The sequence below is a fragment of the Emys orbicularis genome, chromosome 5, assembly GCF_028017835.1.
Source record: "Emys orbicularis isolate rEmyOrb1 chromosome 5, rEmyOrb1.hap1, whole genome shotgun sequence".
NCBI lineage: Eukaryota > Metazoa > Chordata > Testudines > Emydidae > Emys > Emys orbicularis.
The window spans coordinates 130352878-130378848 of NC_088687.1; the positions used below are offsets into that span (position 1 = coordinate 130352878).

A 25971-nucleotide genomic window follows, 5' to 3' on the forward strand; every position below is an offset into this window, starting at 1 on the left:
TGGTCTCTGCTCTAATGAAACCATCCCAAAGGTACAAAATATAACACTGCTCCACCTGTATTCAACCACAATCTCCATTAAACTGTTGGGTTTTCTCCGTCCCTGGAGTAGGTGATTTCACTGAATATAATTTGTGGTGGGTTAACTTAAAATACTTTGGGTTTGGTTATCCAAATATCCAAGCATCCAAAGATTCTTTCAAAACATTACCTGAATCTCTGAGCTTCCCTATCTCCTACCTGGGTCATTCAGCATTCTTCCCCTTTCTCCCCTCTCTTCTACCACACAGAAGGCTACATTGCTTACACTCCAGGCTCATGCAATATCCCCTTCCTTCACAGTTGCAGTACACCCTCCGTCCAACCTGTTCTGTAGACCTGCAACCTGTCCCTTCTCTCCCAGTTCCAAGATCCCCCTTCCCATTCAGTTCTGTTTGCCATTAATACCTCTTTTCTGGCATACATGACACCTCTGAGTTCTCTGTTACCAGCCACTTTCACGATTTGTCTTGTGTACCCATTAAAAGAATTACAGAGTCAAGCCGATCCCTAGTGCTTTTGTGGTGCCTAGAACTCCCTGAGTTCAACTTTTTTACTGTTCTTGGGCTTCCCAATCAATGTGTTACAGTCTACAGCTCAGGGTGCTTTTTGTAGTGCCAAAGGGAAGCCCTCAGAGCATGTGAGATATGAAACTAGTAAAACAATCTAGGCCAAGCAAAAAGAGATGGAAATTAAGTCATCCCCACAAATTTTCAGGTCACAGAAAGGAAGGTGGGATGGCAGCAGTAAGGACTGATTTATCACATCTTCAAAACAAAGTTTATATTCTGGACTGGGGTTCAGGATTCAGTTCAAACTGAATACACTTCACTTTCTTTTAACTATGCATTATCATATGTCTTGCTACCTAGATAGGCTACTAGATATTGGATTTTTTGACTTACTGGACTGCTATGCTGAAAATCAAATAACCAAATCACCTCTGGTTTTCCTTATAGTGTATGCACATAATTCTCAGTAAAGTTAATAAGAGTTGCATGCTCCCTTGGAAAGGAGACTTTTATTATATCACATAGCATACAATTCAAGCATCAAAATCTTGCTGAAAGCAACTGTTGCATCTCACAGCTCCAGTCAAAAGCACAAAATAAGGTCACTTACCAAAATGTTACATTTCCTATTTTTGGTTTAATTTAAAAGCTCAAGAAGTTTAAAAGGTTAACGTTCGGTTGAATTCCATTTTTATAGGACTCAGAAATATGTAATGATTGTTTTCAAGGTAGAAATTTAAAAAAAAACCCATTTCTTATGAGTTGAGCTAAAATTATCTCAAAGGAGAGCTTTCATAGTGGAGCAAACATTTAAACAATATACAATAAAAAACTAGATGTTGCTAGTATTATTCTACTGTGTCATAGAATCATAGAAGATTAGGTTTGGCGGAGACCTCAGGAGGTCATCTCGTCCAACCCCCTGCTCAAAGCAGGACCAACTCCAACTAAATCATCCCAGCCAGGGCTTTGTCAAGCCAGACCTTAAAAACCTCTAAGGATGGAGATTCCACCACCTCCCTAGGTAACCCATTCCAGTGCTTCACCACCCTCCTAGTGAAATAGTTTTTCCTAATATCCAACCTAGACCTCCCCCACTGCAACTTGAGACTGTTGCTCCTTGTTCTGTCATCTGCCACCACTGAGAACAGCCTAGCTCCATCCTCTTTGGAACCCACCTTCAGATAGTTTAAAGGCGGCTATCAAATCCCCCCTCACTCTTCTCTTCTGCAGACTAAATAAGCCCAGTTCCCTCAGCCTCTTCTCATAAGTCATGTCCCCCACCACCCTGATCATTTTCGTTGCCCTCTGCTGGACTCGCTCCAATTTTGTCCACATCCCTTCTGTAGTGGAGAGCCCAAAGCTGGACCAATACTCTAGATGTGGCCTCACCAGTGCTGAATAGAAGGGAATAATCACTTCCTTCGATCTACTGGCAGTGCTCCTACTAATGCAGCCCAATATGCCGTTAGCCTTCTTGGCAACAAGGGCACACTGTTTATTCATATCCAGCTTCTCATCCACTGTAATCACCAGGTCCTTTTCTGCAGAACTGCTGCTTAGCCAGTCAATCCCCCGCCTGTAGCAGTGCATGGGATTCTTCCATCCTAAGTGCAGGACTCTGCAGTTGTCCTTGTTGAACCTCATCAGATTTCTTTTGGCCCAATCCTCCAATTTGTCTAGGTCACTCTGGACCCTATCCCTACCCTCTATGGTATCTCTCCCCTCCCCCCCCCTTAGTGCCATCCGTGAACTTGCAGAGGGTGCAATCCACCCCATCATCCAGATCATTAATAAAGATGTTGAACAAAACCAGCCCCAGGACTGACCCCTGGGGCACTCCGCTTGATACCGGCTGCCAACTAGACACTGAGCCATTGATCACTACCCATTGAGCCCGACCATCTAGCCAGCTTTCTATCCAGCTTATAGTCCATTCATCCAATTCATACTTCTTTAACTTGCTGGCAAGAATACTATGGGAGACCGTATCAAAAGCTTTCCTAAAGTCAAGGTATATCATGTCCACTGCTCTCCCCATATCCACAGAGCCAGTTATCTCATCATAGAAGGCAATCAGGTTGGTCAGGCATGACTTGCCCTTGATGAATCCATGTTGACTGTTCCTGATCACCTTCCTCTCCTCCAAGTGCTTTGAGATGGATTCCTTGAGGACCTGATAAATGATTTTTCTTTGATTTGCTCTTTATCTTATATTCTTCTTCGAGTGATTGTTCATGTCCATTCCAAGCAGGTGTGTGCGCGCCGCGTGCATGCCAGCCGGAAGATTTTTCCATAGCAGCGTCCGTAGGGTCGGCTCCGGCGCCCCCTGGAGTGGCGCCTTTATGGCGCTGTATATAGGGGCCAGCCGACCCCCCACCGCCTCAGTTCCTTCTTACCGCCGGTGACGGCTAGCTGGAACTTCTCTTGCTCTTTAGCAATCGTGGCAGTGTTCTATAGTTCTTGTACATAGTTTATTAGTTAGTAGTTAGTGTTAGTGTTAGATAGTTAGGTGTCAGTTGGGGGGGTTTTCCCCAACTTTTCGTCGCCCCGCTGGGGCATGCCGGGTCCCCAGGGTTCAAACTCTGTCGGGACTGCGGGAAGTTTATGCCGAAAAGTGATCCGCACTCTTCGTGCTTGCGGTGCCTCGGGGAGACCCATCAAAGGGACAGGTGTCCTATTTGCAGGGCTTTTCGCCCCAGGACTCTCAAGGATAGAGAGCAGAGACTTAAAGTCCTCCTAATGGAGGCGGCACTGCGGCCGCAATCAGATCCCCGGACATTATGGAGGAGGTCCGCCTCCCATCGACGCCTGAGGCGTTCGAGGCCGCCTCAGACCTCTTGAACCTTCCGGTGCCGGCGTCGCCGCACCGGTGCAGACAACCTCCGGCTGCCGCCGGGCCCTAGTATCACTCTAAGGGTAAACCGGCGATGCGCTCACCGCACTCTCCACGTGGCGCCACGGTAGCGGCACCGGCGCGAGCACCCCAGCCGGCGACTGTGGGTACCGCTCCTCCGATGTCCTCCTATTCAGAGACTTCTGACTCGGAGGCGGACTCCTACCGTTCTAACAGATCGAGGAGCAGATCGTCCTCGCGTAGGAGTGCCCAACCATACCCGCCACAGTGGCATCAGCAGCAGGAGTGGCAACCACCTCCACAGTGGCCGTTCTGGACGCCATGGGCCTACCATCAGTTGGTGGGTCAGGTGTAAGGGCCCCGCTCACAAACCGCTTCCGTCTCCTCAGCGTCTGGGGCACCGCCGCTAATGCCACCGCCACCGCCGTCTGACAGGAGTGTGCCACAAGGCATTACGGCACCCCCAGGTCAAACAACGGCACCGACAGGGGCTTTGCTGCCTTCAGCGCAGGCACCGCCCAGCACTCCTCGGCGTTCGGTGGCGACCCCGGTACCGGCCGCGGTGCCGCACCTTGAGCCCGCACCGGCCGCGCAGCCGGAGTACCGTGTGCCGCAGGCCCTTACAGAGGGAGACGTGCTAGATGAAGGGCAGCTACATGGAACATCTTCCTCTTCATCTCCGGATGAGGCAGTAGCGGGAACTTCTGCTTCTCCGGCTTTAGAGGATAATAGACTCCTCCAACAGCTCCTTACTCGAGCGGCCCAGAGCCTCTCGATACAGACGGAACAGATCGAGGTGGACACCGATCCTGTAATTGATATCCTGGCCCCGTCAGGCCCATCTAGGGTGGCCCTACCCCCCATAAAAACCATTGCGGACACAACCCGCACCTTGTGGCAAACTCCAGCCTCATTGGCCCCTACAGCCAAAAAGACTGAGAGGCGGTATTTTGTCCCAACCAAGGGCTATGAACATCTTTACACGCACCCCCCACTGGACTCCCTGGTGGTGGATGCGGCCAACCAGAGGGAGCGACAAGGTTTTCAGGGATCCACTCCTAAAAATAGAGAGGCTAAAAAGTTGGACCTCTTCGGACGTAAGGTCTATTCAACGGGGGGCCTACAGTTGCGTATTGCCAATCAGCAGGCCATAGTGAGCCGGTATGGACACAACACGTGCTCGGCTTTGTCTAGGTTTACGGACCTCCTCCCGCAGGATTCACGAACCGAGTTCTCGGCCCTTGTCGAGGAGGGCAGATTAATTATTCGAGCTTCCCTTCAGGCAGCCTTGGACGCAGCCGATTCGGCCTCGCGCATGTTGGCTACTGGTCTCGTCCTGAGGCGCAGAGCCTGGCTTCAAGTTTCCGGCCTTCCTCATGAAGTCCAACAGACTATACAGGACTTACCTTTCGAAGGGCCCACGCTTTTCTCAGAAAAGACGGACAAACGGCTCCATAGCCTAAAGGACTCGCGGACCACCCTCTGTTCTTTAGGCCTACACACCCCTGTTACTCAGCGTAGGCAGTTTAGGCCGCCACAGGCCCCATGTCCATATCAACCTCAAAATCGAGGTGATGCCGTGCGCAGAAGACTGCGGACTGGCAGGAGGAGGCAACAACAGCAGCCCTTCGGACAGTCTTCTGCCCAACCAAGGCCTCCGCAGGGGCCTAGACCACCATTTTGAGGGTTCGGTCGAGGACGGCCTACCGGACAGATCTCTGGATCCTCCCAACCTTACCTTTTCATCACGTCTGTCCCCCTTCTATCGTGCGTGGGCCCGGATCATGTCAGACGGTTGGGTGCTTCGCACGGTAGAGGAGGGATATTCTATCCAGTTTTCCTCCCTCCCGCCCCACCAGCCCCCCTCCCCGTCCCTCTTCAGGGACCCCTCTCACGAGCAACTTCTCCTTCAAGAAGTTCAGTCCCTCCTTACAGCAGGGGCAGTGGAGGAGGTGCCTCGAGAACTACGGGGCAAGGGCTTCTATTCTCGATATTTCCTAATACCAAAAGTGAAAGGGGGCCTCAGACCTATTCTGGACTTGCTGCGTCTCAACAAGTTTGTCAAGAAGCTCAAGTTCCGCATGGTCTCCCTGTCCTCCATCATTCCTTCCCTGGATCCAGGAGACTGGTATGCCGCCCTCCACTTAAAAGATGCATACTTCCATATCGCGATAATCCCTCGCCACAGGCGTTACCTCAGGTTTCTCGTCGGCAACGTTCATCTACAGTTCACGGTCCTACCCTTTGGTCTATCAGCAGCCCCAAGGGTCTTCACGAAGTGCATGGCAGTCGTGGCAGCCTTCCTCCGCAGGCAAGGGATCCAGGTATTCCCTTACCTGGACGATTGGCTCATCAAGGGCAGGACCAAGGCACTTGTGGAGGCTCAGGTGGTCTTCATCAGGCACACCTTCAGCTCCCTCGGCCTCTTACTCAACGAGGCCAAGTTCACTCTTTCTCCAACACAAAGAATCGAATTCATAGGAGCACTTCTGGACTCGACACAAGCCAGAGCATATCTCCCAGACGCCAGATTCCGAACTTTGTCCAACATCATTCTCGGCCTCCAAAGTTACCCTACCACCACAGTAAGAAGCTGCCTCAAATTACTAGGGCACATGGCAGCATGTACCTATGTCGTCAGACACGCCAGGCTCAGACTGCGCCCTCTCCAATCTTGGTTGGCAGGGGTTTATCGGCCAGTCAGGGACTCCCTAGACTCAGTGGTGACGTTACCTCGTCCGGTGTTGGACTCCCTCCAATGGTGGCTCGACCCACGGGTGGTCTGCGTGGGGGTCCCTTTCCTCGAACCAGAGCCCTCCCTGACCCTGGTAACGGACGCGTCGGATCAGGGATGGGGTGCACATCTGGGCCACTTCCGGACCCAAGGTCTTTGGTCGAGGGAGGATCTTTCATCGCACATCAATGTCAGGGAATTGCGAGCGGTACGCCTCGCATGCATGGCATTCAAGTCCCAGCTCGTGGGCAAGTGCGTTTCTGTCCTCACAGACAATACTCCAACGATGTTTTATATCAACAAACAGGGTGGTGCTCGCTCCTCTCCCCTTTGCCAGGAGGCTCAAGCATTATGGGACTTTTGCGTACAGAACGTAATTCACCTGATAGCATCCTACCTCCCCGGCACGCACAACGCGCTCGCGGACACTCTCAGCCGCTCGTTCCAAGGTCACGAGTGGTCTATCCGCTGGGATGTAGTTCTCTCAATTTTCCGACTCTGGGGTCATCCCCGGGTGGACTTGTTTGCTTTCAACGAGAACAGGAAGTGTCGTCAATTCTGCTCCCTCATGGGACGCAGTCAGGGATCCCTATCAGATGCGTTTCTCCTCTCTTGGGCAGACGGGCTTCTTTACGCCTTCCCCCCGATTCCCTTGATTCACAAGGTGATCCTCAAGGCCCGCAGAGATCACGCTCGACTCATCCTCATAGCTCCTGTGTGGCCACGCCAGCATTGGTACGCGTCTCTCCTACACATGTCTACGAGGGTTCCACTCAGGTTGCCTCTACTACCGGACTTGATCACGCAGGATCGCGGTCACCTCCTTCACGCGAACCTGGAGTCGCTCCACCTCACAGCTTGGATGCTCCATGGCTAAACCCACTGGAGTTACAATGCTCCCATCAGGTCAGACAGGTCCTGTTGGGCAGCAGGAAGCCGTCGACAAGGTCTACGTATTTGGCCAAGTGGAAGCGCTTCTCCCTCTGGGTTACACAGCACGGTCAGGGCCCCTTGCTCGCCCCGATCCCTCTCATCTTGGACTATTTGCTACATCTGAGACACCTGGGACTAACTCTCTCATCGATTCGAGTCCACCTTGCTGCAATCTCCGCATTCCACCCTGGAGAGGGGGGGACCTCAGTGTTTGCAAACCCACTTGTTGGATGATTCCTTAAGGGTCTTGACAGGTTGTTCCCACATATCCGTCAACCTGTCCCTGCTTGGGACCTCAATTTGATCCTGTCTGTCCTCACGGGGCCCCCATTCGAGCCGCTGGCTTCTTGCTCGCTGTTATACCTCTCATATAAGGTCGCGTTCTTGGTGGCTATCACATCAGCACGGAGGGTATCGGAACTCAGAGCTCTGACATCCGAGCCTCCATACACCGTCTTCCACAAGGACAAGGTCCAACTCAGGCCGCATCCTGCGTTCCTACCTAAGGTGGTTTCCCCGTTTCACATGGGTCAAGACATTTTTCTCCCTGTGTTTTATCCCAAACCGCACTCCTCGGCTAAGGAGCGCAGGCTGCATTCTCTGGATGTTCGCAGGGCTCTCGCGTTTTATATAGAAAGGACGAGACCCTTCAGGAAGTCGACCCAACTTTTCGTCGCTGTGGCTGACAGTAGGAAGGGGCTCCCGGTCACGTCACAGAGGATCTCGGCTTGGATCTGAACCTGTATCCAGGAGTGCTACAGTCGGGCCAAAATACCAGCCCCGCCTATCACGGCCCACTCCACAAGAGCGCAGGCCTCTTCAGCTGCGTTCCTGGCCCACATCCCAACACAGGAAATTTGTAGAGCGGCCACCTGGTCCTCAATCCTCAATCCACAATGGCTCACTACACCATTACGCACCAGGCTAGGGAGGATGCTGCATTTGGCCGTGCAGTCCTCCAGTCTGCAGTGACCTCCGACCCCACCACCTAGACTTGGGCTTGTGAGTCACCTGCTTGGAATGGACATGAACAATCACTCGAAGAAGAAGGAACGGTTACTCACCTTCTCGTAACTGTTGTTCTTCGAGATGTGTTGTTCATGTCCATTCCAATACCCACCCTCCTACCCCTCTGTCGGAGTATCGGCAAGAAGGAACTGAGGCGGTGGGGGGTCGGCTGGCCCCTATATACAGCACCATAAAGGCACCACTCCAGGGGGCGCCGGAGCCGACCCTACGGACGCTGCTATGGAAAAATCTTCCGGCTGGCGTGCACGCGGCGCGCACACACCTGCTTGGAATGGACATGAACAACACATCTCGAAGAACAACAGTTACGAGAAGGTGAGTAACCGTTCCTTCGTGTATGAATAAAAGCATTTTACTCCACCGCCAGCTTCTTCGCTTTGATTCTACATTGAAGCCATAATCTTGCATTTATAACATCATTGTTGTTTACTTTGATATCACAGATACTGTAGTATAATTTTACTGCAGGATTAAAAACTAGAAGAATATGAGCTGAGTGGTAGCTGACCCTTCTTCGAGCCATAAATACTTTAGAAATTAGCAAACAAAGCATAATGATTTTTTAAAATGGAGAAGGAAGAGTGGATTTATTTTGAAACCTTACATATTTAAAAGTTTTGTGTCAGTTCCTCAAGGGGAAATGAGCCCTTTGGCACCTTAAGGGTGAGAAAATAGCTTAGGGGGTTGGAAACCACCCTCCAACCCACAGGGAGGGCTTGGAGTCAGTCTCCATATCTGGACCAAAGTGGAACCTCTGATTTTGCTATATTGGGGATCTTCCATGACCTCTATCTATATTGCTGGGTGAATTTTCACCTTGGATCTGATCCAGAGCCCACTGAAGTTCATGGGAGCCTTTAAATTAACTTCATTGGGCTTTGGATCAGGCCCCTAATGAAAGATTTTTAACAGTTATAAGAAAGTTTAGTAAATCTAGTCAGATTAGGTGTTATGTGTAGGGTGACCAGATAGCAAGTGTGAAAAAACGGGACGGGGGTGAGGGGTAATAGGAGCTCATGTTAAAAAAAGCCCCAAATATCAGGACTGTCCCTATAAAATTGGGACATCTGGTCACCCTAGTTATGTGGTGCATCCCAACAGCAAGTGACCCCTAAATTCCAGCCGCAGTCACATTTGCATGTGCTAACATTGCAGATCTTGTGAAACACTGTGCACCAGGGCAGACTGCCAGTGTAAAAAGTCAAAACTCTTAAAAGTGCTGCCATGCCCAAGAAGCAAGATATCAACCTTGCAGACAGCTTAGAGTCTGTAATGTAGTTGGTTATCAGCAAGCATCTCACTGCTCCTTTCAATACCATACTAGCGATGTATCACTTGTGCTTCAAAAATGATTGTGATTATTATAATGATTTCTCTTTTCTGCATCTCTGTTTATTTTTTATTTATTTTATTTTTTTAAGACCATGCTTACTGTGTTGATATGTTATTGTCAGTGACATTCATGGCATAATGAATCTTCCAATGAAGATGGTTTCAATCCAGCTTGCATTTCTAATAGACTGAGTTTAAATGTTAAATAATTCTAGATTTATTAATAGAAAACACAAGTGAATCCATGCATACAAACTATGTAGCCTGAAAAGAACTTTCCTTAAAAACCGAGGGCTTTTTTTATTTTAAACACTAGAGAAAGTGTACTAAGGGAAAAGTGTACTAAGAGACTGTGATCTAAGTTTGACTACAGTGATAAAGCAGTTGCATGGACTGTCAATTATTTCTGGGATTGAAGCAGTGGTTTAATTTCTATAGTTAAAGGCCACCATAGATGATCACAACATTTTGGCACCTGAGGCGGGGAGCTCAAATGACGCCCCCATACTCCCTCGCATGGGCCAAAACTTCGAAATTCTGCTTTCTTCCTGTTCTGCTCCTCTCATGGTACTGCTCTGCTACCTACCCCAATAAAGGAGAACTGACAACTTTAAATGCCTTGTTCAAAAATTTTAAGTAACACTTAACTTTCAAACGCCTGAACAGCGAATGTAACTTTTCTTGTCTGCATAGTAAACACTGGATTTTTTTATCTGTTTGAATAATCAAAGTAGTGCTTTTTGTGCCTTCTTGGTTGCAAAGGTTTGAACTGCTTCTTGCTGAAGGTCCACAGTCTGGGCCAGCTCATGCTCTATTGAGATGGTTGCAAGGCCGACCAGCCTTTCCTGTGTCATTGTGGAGTGTAGATGTGTTTTTTATTAACTTCAGCTTGGAGAAGGTAGGTTCTCCACTGGCAACTGTTACAGGAAGCGTTAGAAGTATGTGCAGAGCAACAAAAGCATTTGGAAAGAGGGTGGTCATCTTATTTGTGCACATATATTCCGGAACAGCCTTTGGAGTTGATCCCTCATCTGACCTGTGTGACAGACCCAGACCAGTGGGGTACAGGAGTCTGGTAGAGGGCAAATATACTGGTCACTGGATGAGTAGTTTTCTGTTCCCTGAGTGACCAGAGCAGGGGCTGCACTAGAGTAATCAGGAACCTGCTAGAACCAGTTAAGGCAGGCAGCCTAATTAGGACACCTGGAGCCAATTAAGAAGAAGCTTCTAGAATCAATTAAGGCAGGCTAATCAGGGCACCTGGGTTTTAAAAAGGAGCTCACTTCAGTTTGTGGCGGGAGTGTGAGGAGCTGGGAGCAAGAGGCGCAAGGAGCTGAGAGTGAGAGGGTGTGCTGCTGGAGGACTGAGGAGCACAAGCGTTATCAGACACCAGGAGGAAGGGCCTGTGGTGAGAATAAGGAAGGTATTTGGAGGAGGCCACGGGGAAGTAGCCCAGGGAGTTGTAGCTGTCATGCAGCTGTTACAGGAGGCACTATAGACAGCTGCAGTCCACAGGGCCCTGGGCTGGAACCCGGAGTAGAGGGCGGGCCCGGGTTCCCCCCAAACCTCCCAATTGACCTGGACTGTGGGTTCTCCCAGAGGGGAAGGTCTCTGGGCTGTTCCCCAACCCACATGGTGAATCTCTGAGGCAAGAAAATCCGCCAATAAGCGCAGGACCCACCAAGATAGAGGAGGAACTTTGTCACACCTGTAAGACTGTAGGTATGACTTTGCTTTGTCCAGTTGTTCCATTGCTCCAGATATATCAAGGTCAACACCTTGGAGTCTCTTGCTATCAACATTTATTTCAAACAGTATGTTGTGCCACAACACTAAGCCACACAGAAATTTGAAGTTATGTATGTTTCTGGTGATTCCATTTCCCTCTGCCACTGTTCTCCCACAAACAGTTCCTGTCATAGCATTATCCTCCATAATGGCAACTATGGCACCATCTATCTTTTCAATTTGGTGTTTGATAGGCTTTATCACCTCCACTCGACTTTCCCATCGTGTGGCACTCAGTGGTTTCAGTGTCAGAGAGGATGTTCCCAGATGTTGCTTCAAAATTTGCCATCGATGAGTTGATGCAGAGAAAAATACATAAATGCTTTGAATTACATTTAAAAATTCAGCAGCCTCACTGGAAGCTGATGCTGCATCACTGCCCACCAAGTTCAATGAATGAGAACTGCATGGGACAAAAAAAGCTCAAGGGTTTAACTCTCGGATCCATGTCTGCACTCCTCTGTTCTTTCCTCTCATGTTGGCACCATTATCGTAGCCCTGACCTCTCACGTCAGCTATCACAATTCCCGTATTGTCCAGCTTTTTAAGAAGCACATTTGTCATACCAGCTCCTGTAGTATCATCAATGTCAATAAATTCTAGAAAATGCTCTCTGACAGTCACCATTGCAGGGACATTTTTGCTAGGTTCTGTTGTTGTTACAAAACACACCATGAAAATCATTTGTTCCATATGGCTGATGTCAGGCGTGCAGTCCAGAATAACAGAGTAATATCTTGCTGACTTCAGATCTGCCACAGTCTTCTGTTTGACTTTTGTTGCCAGTAACTGTATGATCTCATTGTGAATTGTTTTGCCAAGGTAGTGGTGTGTGTACATTTCTTGGGTGGTGACTCTTCTTAGATGCTCCTGGAGTACAGCATCAAACTCTGCCATCAGCTCCACAATTTTAAGGAAGTTTCCATTGTTTGGCACATACAGCTGATCTGAAGTGCCACGCAGTGCTAGGTTTTGGGTAGCAAGCAGTCTCACAATGGCAATGAGCCTTTTCAGAACATTTGGCCAGTAAAGAGACTCTGATGCAATCCTCTCTTGATGCTGATCATCTATGGTGGCCTTTAACCTTAGTCTCATCTCAAGCTCTTTCCACCTATGGATTGCTCTCTAGTGATTTGCTGCCTTCTCATGGCATACCAGATTTCTAGCCAGATTTTTCCAGTCCTTTGTTCCTGTAGAACCCAATGTGGCTCGAACATTAGACTGGGAGAGTTTGCAACAAAAACAGTATGCAGCATTCTGGGTTTTTGAGTACATAAGCCATGGCCTCTCCACTTTGTCACCATTGGGGATTTCACGGCAGTAATGTGTTTGATGGAAACTTCTATTTTCATTGTCTTTGGGGAACATGAATTTTTTCACATGCTGTGGCCCATGCAGTACAAGGAAGTCCCTCAGGCTACTGCTCAAGTGGGTCCACAGTCCTGGATCATCTAGACTTAAGGAACTAAACTCAGCAGCAGCTGTTTCTTGCACCTCCATCACACTCTTCTCTGATCTACACTTTTCTTCAGGAATGTGCATGGTTACATCCATTTGAGATGGAGATATGGATGCTGCAGTAGCTGCCAGGTCACCTGCACTCTGACTGGAAAATCAGGCCTCTCCTCACCACACACATCCTCACTGGGGCCGGAAGGCTCACCGGGAACATTTGTGTCTCTGTATCTCAGGAGAGCTCCTTCCTGCTTAGATAGAAAAGCTTCCTTTGCTTTCTTTCTTTTTCTGAATGCTGCCCCAGAGGGGCGTTTTCTTCTTTCACTCATGACTGCTGCTCTGTGCCAGCTATAGTGGCTCTCAACACTCAATTGAAGGGGACAAATAAGCAGGCTGATAGCAGGGCCTGAGTGAGGGAAGATATCAGCGTCTTAAGGGCCTAACTGGCTCCTACTACTTTAGTTGACTGTCTGTTCTCCTCAGGTGGGTTCAGGGAAGCAGCAGGAAACAGGAAGCTCCCTGAGAAGCTGGTGTTAATCTGTCCAGGCTCCTGGGGGTGCTAGAGAGGTACATAAGAGGCTCCTCTCTCTCTCCCTGCAGCTCCTGCTGCTTTCTGTTATTCCCTCTCACCTTTTCTCCTGCCTGCCTGTTATGTCTCTTGTGCCCTCCAGCACAGCACTCCACCATCTCTGTGCATCTAGAGCAGAGAGAATACATATCCACCAGCAGCAGACACAATTTTCTACACTCTGGGTCCTAGTGGCGCCCCTTCTCCCCCCTCTCCTCTCCCCCCACCCCCCCCGAGTCTGGCACCTGAGGCGGCTGCCTCAGTTCGCCTCATGGTAAGGCCAGCCCTGTTTAATTTAGGCAAATTGTTTTGGTGGGTTTTTTTTTTTTTAAATCTACCATAGAAATAGAAATTTTAAGTCTTTACTATGTTGTAAACATGAGAGCATAAAGGCAGCCTTTTTTAAATGTTATATATAACATAATGTGTGTTGTGCGGGGGTGTATATATGTGCATATAGTTTGAATTAAGTGCAACAATTTTTAGGGCCTAAAGTAGTGCCACTAATCAACAGAAGTCAGTGAGCATTAGTTTAGGTCCTTACAGCATAAAGTTATACCATTGGGCAAGTGGATTATTGGCAGTGAAACGCACTGCAGAGATCTATATTTGAAATCAACATTCAGATGTTAGTTTTTTGTTGGGAAACTGAAACCATAAAAAGGCAACACAAACGAACAGGTTTTTTGGTAATCTATCAGGTCCTGCTTGCATGGGTAGTGCTTCTTGACAGTTTTTGTAATGTTAAGTTTATTCAGAGCTATTGCGCCATTGTCCAGATATGCTGGAAGAAGGACAGGAGAAACTGGATGTGGTTTAATTAGGCCTCAACTTTATTCTTAAATATCTGGGAGTACCCTGCAGATAAAAGTGTACAGTGCAGGTAATTCCAAAATCATTTCAATAAACACCCAGGGGGCTTCCGTCAGCCATCCCCCTTTCCCATCGTGGACCCCAGCCAACCTGCAGCTCCATCCCCCTTCCCTACCACCCTTCCCCGATTAAGGGGGAAGAGGGTTAAGGGGGAATATAAAGGGTGGGGTTGGCTCCCTGCCGTACTAGTCATAGGAGCCCCGAACACCACCACCCCATTTCTGCTCCTTTAAAGAATACCTCCTTTAAATCCTTTACCAACTCATTTGATCTCATCCCTGTATCCCGTCCCTATGGAGTACCTGCACTGACATCTGTCCATGTTTACATAATGAGTTGTGACATCATAGCCTATTCCTGTTTCATATTCACCCAACTAAGTCCCCCCCAAACCTGCTGTGTGGAAGGCGACCCCCGCCCCTACACACACACACACACACACACACACACACACACACACACACTTCCGCTTGCCCAAACTGATGGTGAGGGGGAAATTCGTTCCCAGCCCCCTCCCCCCCTGAAAAAGGAATGACTACTGCATTGCCCTCTGTGGATCCTGACCAAACCTGGTATTTCACCGCTTCCAAGCATGGGAGGGTGGGTGCTGCTCTGCCTGGTCCAGGTACAAGAGGGCATTTCTTGCAGCTGCGTGGACCTATATAGTCCCCCCTTTTTTCCGGTCACCTGGGGAGAGGGGCTAAGTAGATCCATGCAGCTGCAGCATCCCCACACTGAGCTGGTCTGCAGCGGTAGCAGAAAGTCACTCCCTGACTCTCTCGCCCTTAAAGGGGCACACACCTTTTCCAGCAATCCAGAAAATGGCCTCCGCCACTTAATGTGCGGTGAGGTCACTCTGCTGGCCATTACAGTTGCTTTACATGTTTTGTTGTAGTCTTGCTGTATATTACAGATTGCTGATCATAAATTTTGAATTAAATGCAACCTACAAATAACAAATACCCAAATCAAATAACTGTAGAATAAATATACTGATGCCACAAATAACCAGGGCAAGATCTGGAGCACTCTGCACATTAAAAATGTAAATCTTCCTTTTTTTTTTCTCTCTCTCTCTTTCTTTGTGAAACCCCTGGTGTCCACTGAAAGCTATACTGTCAATATCACATCAATCTTGGAATGCTGCTTTAGCATGGTTACTGCCTATAGGACCAAGTGAAATGCATTACTCTCTGGTGATGCTTTAACAGTATTTTTAATATTAGTTTATATCCCAAAAAGTATAAAATAATCATTTGAAAAAACATTGCAAAATTGCAAAAAAAGAAAAATATTTGTCTTATCCCTGTAATATGGCTCAGATAAAGTCCTGGGTTGTCTGATGAGCCCTAGCTGATTGTATTCTCACTCTGTACTCTGGGTCTGATCCAAAGCCCATTGAAGCCAATGGGAATCTTTCTGCTGACTACAATGGGGTTTGAGCAGAATCCAGCAATATATGATCACCAGACAAAGAAAAATAAGGGTTGAGGTTTACATTACGTCCTGAATCATAGAATATCAGGGTTGGAAGGGACCTCAGGAGGTCATCTAGTCCAACCCCCGGCTCAAAGCAGGACCCATTCCCAACTAAATCATCCCAGCCAGGGCTTTGTCAAGCCTGACCTTAAAAACCTCTAAGGAAGGAGATTCCACCACTTCCCTAGGTAACCCATTCCAGTGCTTCACCACCCTCCTAGTGAAAAAGTTTTTCCTAATATCCAACCTAAACCTCCCCCACTGCAACTTGAGACCATTACTCCTTGTTCTGTCACCTGCTACCACTGAGAACAGTATAGATCCATCCTCTTTGGAACCCCCTTTCAGGTAGTTGAAAGCAGCTATCAAATCCCCCCTCATTCTTCTCTTCTGCAAACTAAACAATCCCAGTTCCCTCAGCCTCTCCTCATAAATCATGTGCTCCAGCCCCCTAATCATTTTTGTTGCCCTCCGCTGGACTCTTTCCAATTTTTCCACATCCTTCTTGTAGTGTGGGACCCCAAACTGGACACAGTACTCCAGATGAGGCCTCACCAATGTCGAATAGAGGGGAATGATCAGGTCCCTCGATCTGCTGGCAATGCCCCTACTTATACAGCCCAAAATGCCGTTAGCCTTCTTGGCAACAAGGGCACACTGTTGACTCATATCTAGCTTCTCGTCCACTGTAACCCTTAGGTCCTTTTCTGCAGAACTGCTTCCTAGCCATTCGGTTCCTAGTCTGTAACAATGCATGGGATTCTTCCGTCCTAAATGCAGGACTCTGCACTTGTCCTTGTTGAACCTCATCAGGTTTCTTTTGGCCCAATCCTCTAATTTGTGTAGGTCCCTCTGTATCCTATCCCTACCCTCCAGCGTATCTACTACTCCTCCCAGTTTAGTGTCATCTGCAAACTTGCTGAGAGTGCAGTCCACGCCATCCTCCAGATCATTAATGAAGATATTGAACAAAACCGGCCCCAGGACCGACCCCTGGGGCACTCCACTTGAAACCGGCTGCCAGCTAGACATGGAGCCGTTGATCACTACCTGTTGAGCCCAACGATCTAGCCAGCTTTCTATCCACCTTATAGTCCATTCATCCATCCCATACTTCTTTAACTTGGTGGCAAGAATACTGTGGGAGACCGTATAAAAAGCTTTGCTAAAGTCAAGAAATAACACATCCACTGCTTTCCCCTCATCCACAGAGTCCGTCAGAATGCTGCTCCCAACCTGGTTATTTGAGGCTTTTAGCACGTTATGCTAAGGCTGTTAGATTTTTGTATAAATGGGAGGCATCAAGGGTTATCTCCCCTCAAAAAATTACAAAGGAAAGCTCTTATGGTGGTGAACATCTGATGTTACCCAGAATGGCTGTGATAGTTCAGTGCTAAAGTATAATTACAAATAATTAGGAAAACGAAGAGGAATTGTAGCCCTAAGTAGTCAGTGTGACGGAGTAGGGAGTGGGTTGGATTGACCTGGGAATGTTGCGTGGGAGTTTTGAGACTGTCTGCATTGGTGATGGGATACCAGGGTGAGGATACCTGAGCATGTAACTTGAGCCCAGGGGGGAATTGGAGCCAGGTGACACCTTTTGCCCGGGAAACTGGACAAAGGCCGGGGGAGGAGCCGGGGGCAGGAGACTGCTGGAGGGGTTTTAGTTTTGAACTGGCTGGGGAAACGGAGGGAACCCCAAAGCTGAGGGATAAGCTCCCTACCCCTCTGGGGACTTGATTGAGGGGTCCTAGTTGTACCTACAAGCTCTGTTTGGGACTGTGTTCCTGTCATCTAATAAACCTTTCGTTTTACTGGCTGAGAGTCATGGTGAATCGCAGGAATTGGGGGTGCAGGGCCCTGACTCCCCCACATTCTGTGACAGTCAGCACTCAAGTCAGTATTTGAAAAGCTCTTTAAAACATAAATGTCCACCACATCTGTGGCACAGATTCTGTTAAGGCCTGTGAGGACTTAATACATTTTGATACTGGTGCAGTCCTTGTGGTGAAGAGGAGGAGGAGCTGAAAGACCTGGCTGCCCAGTTCTGATTGCAAACCGTATGAGCCAGTCCAAAGAGGAATGTCACAATGACTTTGAAGCAGGCAGTTTGCTACAGCTTCTAATGGAAGTAAATTGGTGTGTCAGCCACGAAAGGGAAATAAATAAATAAATAAATACTGGCCTATAATAGAGGGCAGGTAACAGAAGGTCCTATACCTGACCTTTTATAACAAACCCTTTCTATTTGAAAAAGCACAGTGGCAGGATAAAATATCCGATGGAAGCAAGAATGACTGCAGATGGACATATACTTAATTGGTACCATTTGGGCCATTTCATTTTTTATATCCACTTTCATTTCTGGAGCCATGCTATTTTTACACATTTCTAGTTTAGGGAGTTAAAAAAGCCCATGTTAGAGAGCAAGAGAGAAAATACTCTGACTGCTACATTTGAACTTATGTGAAATTCCAGCTTTCTATTTTATATCTGTCTATCTTACTGAAATTGACACTAGCTGATGTTTTTGTAATAAAATTACATCAGTTTGTCTTTGACTATTCGTGCTGCATGTTACAGTACCTAGAATAAGCTTCATTTTCTTTAGCTGAACATTACAGCGTACAGAAACCCCTTTACAGTGAAATAAAATTATTAGCTGGAACGGACAGGAATTTCTACGACAACAGGAAATGCTGAAAAACAGTCAGAACAGACTTTATACTATAATATGCTATGCTATACTAATCTATTTCTAATGCACCCATCACCATCGTCCCAATGGTACTTTACAGATATATGTTGGCATGCATGCTCTAGTTAAGTTAATCAGCTCTATGCAGCATGGCTGATTTTTCTAAAGGTTTTTGTTGTTGTTGTTTGTTGTTAAAGCCTTCTGTGTTTATTTTGTATTATAATTTTATATATAAAAGTAGAAAAACCATGTCTTCGTTTTTAGTGCAATTTGCAACCTTTTCGCCTTCTTTCTATGAATTTAAGTAATTTCAGTAATGGGTGAGCTCCTTCATTAAATGTATTTTCTACATGTATTCTCAAAGCATCAGACCCTTCCTTAGTAACTAGTCTTTTTGCATTAGTAACAATACGGTTTGTAATGCACTTCAGATGAGCTTTATTCAGGTGAAATCCAACAACCAGGAATAGTTTTAATAACTAACATTAGCACAGGAGTTCTTTGTCTAAATTCAGAGTTCTCTAGTTTGCTTTTTGAGAGCTCAGTATTTTCCTCCTTAATCATGATTTTTAATGGTTTATTTTGATCTTATGGCATACTAGGTGTAAAGAGTGCTAACATCATCAAGAAAGTAAGTTAGTGTGAAATAATATACAGTTACTGGAGATCACCATCTGACTTTGCGTTTTCCTGCCAAATTGTCCGTAGCTCTAGGAGAGTCCTGAACTTTAAAAATAAAATACAAAAAGATTAGTCACTTGCACACCTGTTTGTTACATTGATGCTACCACCACATGGCTGGTAAATAGGGTTACCATATTTCAGCAAGCAAAAAAGAGGACGGGAGGAGCCCCGCCCTAGCCCCGCCCCCGTCCTGCCCTAGCCCTGCCCTAGCCCCGCCCCTGCCCCTCCCACTTCCCGCCCCCCTCAGAACCCCCAACCCTCCCCCCCGCTCCTTGTCCCCTGACTGCCCCCTCCTGGGACCCCTGCCCCTAACTGCCCCCCAGGACTCCTAAGCCTCCCTGCCTCTTGTCCCCTGACTGCCCCCTCCTGAGACCCTCCCCCCATTCTAACTGGCCCCCTAGGACCCTACCCCCTACCTGTACCCTGACTGCTCCAACCCTTATCCACACCCCCACCCCCAGACAGACCCCTGGGACTCCCATGCCCCATCCAACCACTCCCCACCCTCTGACAGCCCCCCCCCCCCAGAACTCCCGACCCATCTAAACCCCTCTGCTCCCTGTCCCATTGACTGCTCCGATCCCTCTCCCCGCTCCGATCCCTCTCCCCACTCCTGCCCCCTGACAGCCCCCCCGCTCCTTGTCCCCTGACTACTCCTCCTGGGACCCCTGCTCCTAACTGCCCTCCAGAACCCCACCCCCTACCTAAGCCTCCCTGTTCCTTATCCCCTAACTGCCCCCTCCTAAGACCCCCCCCTAACTGCTCCCCAGGACCCTACCCCCTACCTGTACCCTGACTGCCCAAAACCTTATCCACACCCTCCCCCAGAAAGCCCCCCCCCCGAACTCCCGACCCCCCCCCCCCCGTCTCTTGACTGCCCCATCCAAAACCTCCCTGCCCCTTCTCCGACCCCCCGGCCCCCTTGTTGTTGGCCTTCGCCTAATGTCTCTGTGAACTTGCTCAGGAACGGCCTGAGCCGTTCGTCCCGGCAGGCTGGCTGGCAGGGGAGGAGGAGCGGGGGAGGAGCTCCAGACTGCCGGAGGCGATCTGCGAATGCAGGGAGGGAGGGAGAGATCTCAGCTGCAGGGGGAGGAGGGGCTCTCTCTGGCTATCGGAGCCCCATGTAAGTGGCACCATCCGGCCGGCTGCCCTGTTAGCCGCGCGCGCTCTGCATGGGGGGGGGGGAGTCCGGACATTTACAAATTCCCCCCGGACGCTATTTTTAGCTCAAAAATCCGGACATGTCCGGGGGAATCCGGACGAATGGTAACCCTACTGGTAAATAAATACACACATGCACAGAGCTCACTGGTTTAAACAAAAGGCTGCTTGTTCCATAAAGAATGTCTCTCACTTTTCCCAGCCCCCCAGCCAATCTCCCCCCTACTGCCACACAGTAGCCTGAACAGGCCCAGATATAATGCAGTGGTGTCCAACCTGTGTCCTCTGAGGCTTTAAATTGTGTGCTTGTATTGGTTTGCGATCTGGAAAGTACTTGGATATACCATCAGAATCACTAGGACTCCTAATAAGCATATCCCTTTTGCAGAATTTTATAGTGAAAAAAGACATGGCTACCAAGATGCTTGAAAATATTTGGAGAAAAGTTTTTAAAAATAAAACTGATTTTTTGTAATTATTACAGAGTCCTTCAGACCTGCAAAATTTTAATACATGATGAAACCCAAATGCAATGAAAAGGAAAAAAAATCAGATTACATAAAGCAAGGTTTGTTCTTTTTTTTTTATTTTTATTTTTTTAAATTCTAGGTACTAAATGAAGCAGTGGGTGCACTGATGTATCACACTATCACTTTAACACGAGAAGACCTGGAGAAATTCAAAGCACTTCGAATAATTGTCCGAATTGGCAGTGGTTTTGATAACATTGACATCAAATCTGCTGGGGATTTAGGTATGATTATTAAAGACACTGTTTTATTTGAACATGTTATAGTTGCCTCCAGAAATGTGATAGCATCTAAGTCTTTGCATCAACATTTGCTGTATAATTTGTGCTAACATAATATATAAGCGGTATAATTTTCTCATCAAAGTGTTCAAAAATCATTATGGTGATATTAGCATTAGTTAATTAACTGATAATGGATTTGTGACAGGATGGCAGTCTGCCTATTCAAGACACATTTCAAGACTAAGAGCAGACTTTTTAAAAAACCGTAAACAGGAGACTTTGTCTATTTAAATTGCTACAGACTGTAATCCAGTCACAATGTATAATTCTGTTAGTATTATGGCATACTAAAAATAAAATGAAACATTACCTGTGGTCTAGTACCTGTGTTTTGGACTGTAAGATCTAGTTCAGAAGCTTTTCCTGGTAGACAAATCAGGCATATCAGTTTTATCAAAGAATCAATTGTAATTACATGAAAAATAAAGTAAACCGCTGGAGAATTTTGGGGAGAGGATCTTCACTCTCCCATTATTCAAAAGCTGCAATCTGATTTGAACTGTTATTTGATTCACAACAGTCAAAAACAAAGCTGTATTCTCAAATTACAAGTTTCCAGGTTTTCTCTTCAGTTTTTCTGAATAAACTGGGAACAAATTACCTGAAGATTTTCTTCTTGTCTCTTTTGACTAGGTCCTGCAAACATTTACTACTTAGTGTAGTACTTATTGCAGTGTCAGTCCCACTGAAGTAGTAAGTGGTTGTAGTACTGGGTTGTTTGTTAGTAAATAAGGGTGTGCCACCCAACACCAGTTTCCTTGGCTCGTTAGGCATAGTTACAATAGATTTTTTTCTAGTGTGACAAATGCCTCAGGAGTAGGTTAGATCTGAAGATGTTTAGGGGGCTGTTCTCCCTTTGGTGCCTACCTTGAACTCCAGTTGACATTAACAAGGTTAGACATATGCATTGTGATGAACACAGACATGTTCGTTTGTAAACTTACATCATAGAGGTGGGCCTGAAGCAAAATACTAGGTCCAAACCCTAACTCTGGGTTCACAATTAAGACCCCAGTCCTGCAAAAGTTTCTACTTGTGCAGAATCCTACTGAAGCAAATGGGACTCCAGGCAAGAATATGATCTGTACATGCAGGCAGGCATCCTTGCTGGGTTACAGGTTCACAACTCAAACCTATCTCTGTAACTGTCCAAACTTGAACATCCCAGACTTTGGGAATGTTCTGATTCAGATCTAAATGCTAAATTGCAATATTTCTAAGCATTCAAGTCTGAGGCTCTGATTAGACTCATTTAAGCTATAAAATTAGGATCCAGGGTATTGATCCATGCCTATCTTCAGTGAATAAAATTGTCCCCTCCCAATGAAATGACTGTCGGTTTTGCTTTTTAGTCAGTAAAAACTGGATGAAAGTTGAAAGTCTGATTTTTAAGCTCCATCTGGCTAGAGCTAGTGACTGGAATTCAACTACTGACTTACCATTACTTGCAAAATCACTTAACCTACCTGTCACTCAGTTCCCCCTCTGCAGAACTGGTATAAATAATACATACCTCATAGAGGTGATGTGAGAGTTAATTACTGTTTGTAAACCACTTCCATCTGCTGATGAAATGTTCTGTGGAAGTAGGTCTTGTGGTAGTATCAACAATATTCAGAATAATCTATTGTAAATGCCAGGTATTTTATCAGAAGCCTACTTAGTGGACATCACATGAGAATTTCTTTCACTTTAGAAGAAAATATTTTTGTAGATATGATTACAGCTGCATTCTTTTCATGCTGCCATTTTTGGTTGATGTGTATTTCACAAAAAAGGTGGAACCAAGAGTTTCCCATGGAAAAACTTGAAAAAAATCTGACTTTTTCCACAAGCTTGTGAGTTGCTGCTTATGTGCTGAGAAAAACCTGAGAGGAGATGATGTAATCAGGGAGGTAGGAATGAGCCTATAGAAGGCAAATAGGGCTGGGGCTTTGGCTGAAGCCAGCTAGTCTTGGGCTTTCTAAGGGTGTGTGTGTAGACCAGACCACTGAGATCAGTGTGGGGGAAAAGTGTGTAGAAGAAATCACAGAAGCTATTCTGCACCCACCCCCCCCTAATAATAATAATAATATAGTACTGTTTTCTCAGTGGGAAGGCCATACCCTTGTTCCTCTATGGTAAGTCTTGTGCTTGTCCACTTTCTCCTTGTTCTTCTCCTGCTGCTGCTGCTCCTTATTTCAACTGCCTATATGTAGTCAACTATTTAGAGGTGGGAGAAGGGAAAAAGAAACTCTAGAACTTAGGTGAAAGGTTACTTGACCCTTCTCCGTACAGCCTTCTAGGGACAACTGTACGATGTGCAAGGAAAGCTCCAACAAGCTGAAAGGTGAGTGGTAGTTCCTTGTTTCTTTCTTCAGGCATGTAATGAAACATTTCTAACTCTGTACAAAGCAGTGTTTGGTAGATGCTGGGCATTAAAATATATGTTTATGAATTTTAATATTGTCCCATGCAATTTGTATTTTTGTTCCATGAAAAGGGCACTTTTTTCTTGTATAACCAAATAAAGCCATTTAATATGATAGGTTTAACGTAATTTTACCCTCCAGTTAAACAAGGGTACTCATTTTGCCTCTTTCCTTTACAATGTTGGGATTCATACTCCAGTTCGTGCTAGCAGGATGCCAAGAATGATATGCCAGCAAAGGAAGCTGTTTTATCGTAGTAAATCTAAGAGCAGTGACTCAGCAGATGATTCCGCACAGCACTGAAAGGAAAAATAGTTATGCGGCCTCCCTATATCAATTTTTTTTTTTTTATTGATCTCAAAAGTCAATAAAGGTGCAAGCCAGCAGAATAAAGAAATTTGGATTCACACTGTAGATAAATAGGGTTTGAGATGATAATTTATCAAATTAGTGACATTGTTCCTATTATTGAAGAGAATATTGTTCTGTCTCTCTTGCTTCATAAGATGTGACGTTCATAATATTAAAGCTAGGTTGTCATTATTCCCTCAAGCCAAAGTGGATGGTCCTTTGTTAGCTGAAGCAGCTTATTTAATTTTTATTTATGTACAAATATCTACAGTGAAAAATGCCCTAGTAGTTGCTGAAGAAAAAAGTACTTATTCATCTCCATTGAAATGTATAACAGGAATCATCAGCAGTCTGAACACAAATTTTGTCAGGAGTCACAGCTGGTAAATAGAAAGGGTGCATACAGTTAGGGTGACCAGATGTCCTGATTTTATAGGGACAGTCCCGATATTTGGTGCTTTTTCTTATATAGGCTCCTAATACCCCCCACCCTCTGTCCTGATTTTTCACATTTGCTATCTGGTCACCGAACATACAGTACATGGAAGTAGCTGAGAAGAGGCAATATTTAATCAGGACAAAAGCTTTTTAAAGTAAACAACATTCGCTAGGGTTATTGCAGAAAAAAAGTTATTTTCTTAACTATGAAGCATATATTGAGTACTGCAAGGAAATTATTGTCCGGAAAACTCTTGCAAGGTGGCAAATGTGTCCATAGTAGCAAAGCCAACTCACCTGAGGTCTATTCCATTTTTGGGAATAACTGCCATTGACTACAAAGGATTTTGGATTCAATCTCTGGTGCCCAATCCGACTTCTGTTGAAGTCAGCAGGAGTCTCTCTCTTACTTTCTCTCACCTTCTTGCCTCCATGTCCTGCTCACTACAGACCAGCTATTGCCAGGTGCTTAGCACCATAAACTCCTATTATCTTCAAACACCTTGTAGGAGCAGTCTCAGCACCTCTATATGAAGATTTAGGTAGGGTGTGTCTTTACTGGTTAGCTTGGGGACTGAGGGTCAGAGCTCCTGTTTCTGTTCACAGCAATTCCACTCACTAGTTGTGCAGTCTTGAGTAAGCCATTCTTTTCTGTCTCTCACTTTACCCATGTATGAAGTGGATATAATCATACCTGCCCCAGAAGGGGCTTGGTGAGCTTTCACTAATATTTCTAAAATAGTTTGAGATCTTCATCGGTCTAGGAAGGAGTACGGCAGAAAGGGATCTAGGGGTTATAGTGGACCACAAGCTAAATATGAGTCAACAGTGTGATGCTGTTGCAAAAAAAGCAAACATGATTCTGGGATGTATTAACAGGTGTGTTGTGAGCAAGACATGAGAAGTCATTCTTCCGCTCTACTCTGCTCTGGTTAGGCCTCAGCTGGAGTATTGTGTCCAGTTCTGGGCACCGCATTTCAAGAAAGATGTGGAGAAATTGGAAAGGGTCCAGAGAAGAGCAACAAGAATGATTAAAGGTCTTGAGAACATGACCTATGAAGGAAGGCTGAAAGAACTGGGTTTGTTTAGTCTGGAAAAGAGAAGACTGAGAGGGGACATGATAGCAGTTTTCAGGTATCTAAAAGGGTGTCATAAGGAGGAGGGAGAAAACTTGTTCACCTTAGCCTCTGAGGATAGAACAAGAAGCAATGGGCTTAAACTGCAGCAAGGGAGGTCTAGGTTGGACATTAGGAAAAAGTTCCTAACTGTCAGGGTGGTTAAAGACTGGAATAAATTGCCTAGGGAGGTTGTGGAATCTCCATCTCTGGAGATATTTAAGAGTAGGTTAGATAAATGTCTATCAGGGATGGTCTAGATAGTATTTGGTCCTGCCATGCGGGCAGGGGACTGGACTCGATGACCTATCGAGGTCCCTTCCAGTCCTAGAATCTATGAATCTATTAGTTTATATAAACAAAGCTTTCTTGTATAACAGGGCTTGACAAAGCCCTGGCTGGGATGATTCAGTTGTTAGTTGGGGTTAGTCCTGCTTTGAGCAGGGGGTTGGACTAGATGACCTCCTGAGGTCTCTTCCAACCCTAACCTTCTATGAGTCTAACTAATGCAGTTTAAGAACCAGCACAAACCTCACCTCTTTTGTTGCCAGTGCAAGGCACATGTCTTGACTTTGCCTTGGCTAATATAAACACATAGCACGATGTCCATGTTATATAGCTAATAAAATATCTCCAGCAAAAATATATTGAGAAGCCATAAATAAACATACTGTCCTGGTCCTCCATACACTTACACACGA

At 46.4% G+C, this 25971-nt stretch overlaps 1 protein-coding gene across 9 annotated transcripts in view; it reads left to right on the forward strand.

The window, feature by feature from the left end:
- The window catches only part of CTBP1 (C-terminal binding protein 1), a 410482-nt gene that overhangs the window by 358034 nt on the left and 26477 nt on the right, over positions 1-25971 (forward strand). For all 9 annotated transcript variants that reach the window (XM_065405602.1, XM_065405605.1, XM_065405598.1 and 6 more), the window contains one exon: positions 20751-20895. In XM_065405602.1, the coding sequence (XP_065261674.1) occupies positions 20751-20895 (145 nt within the window). The remainder of the gene's footprint in view (positions 1-20750; positions 20896-25971) is intronic.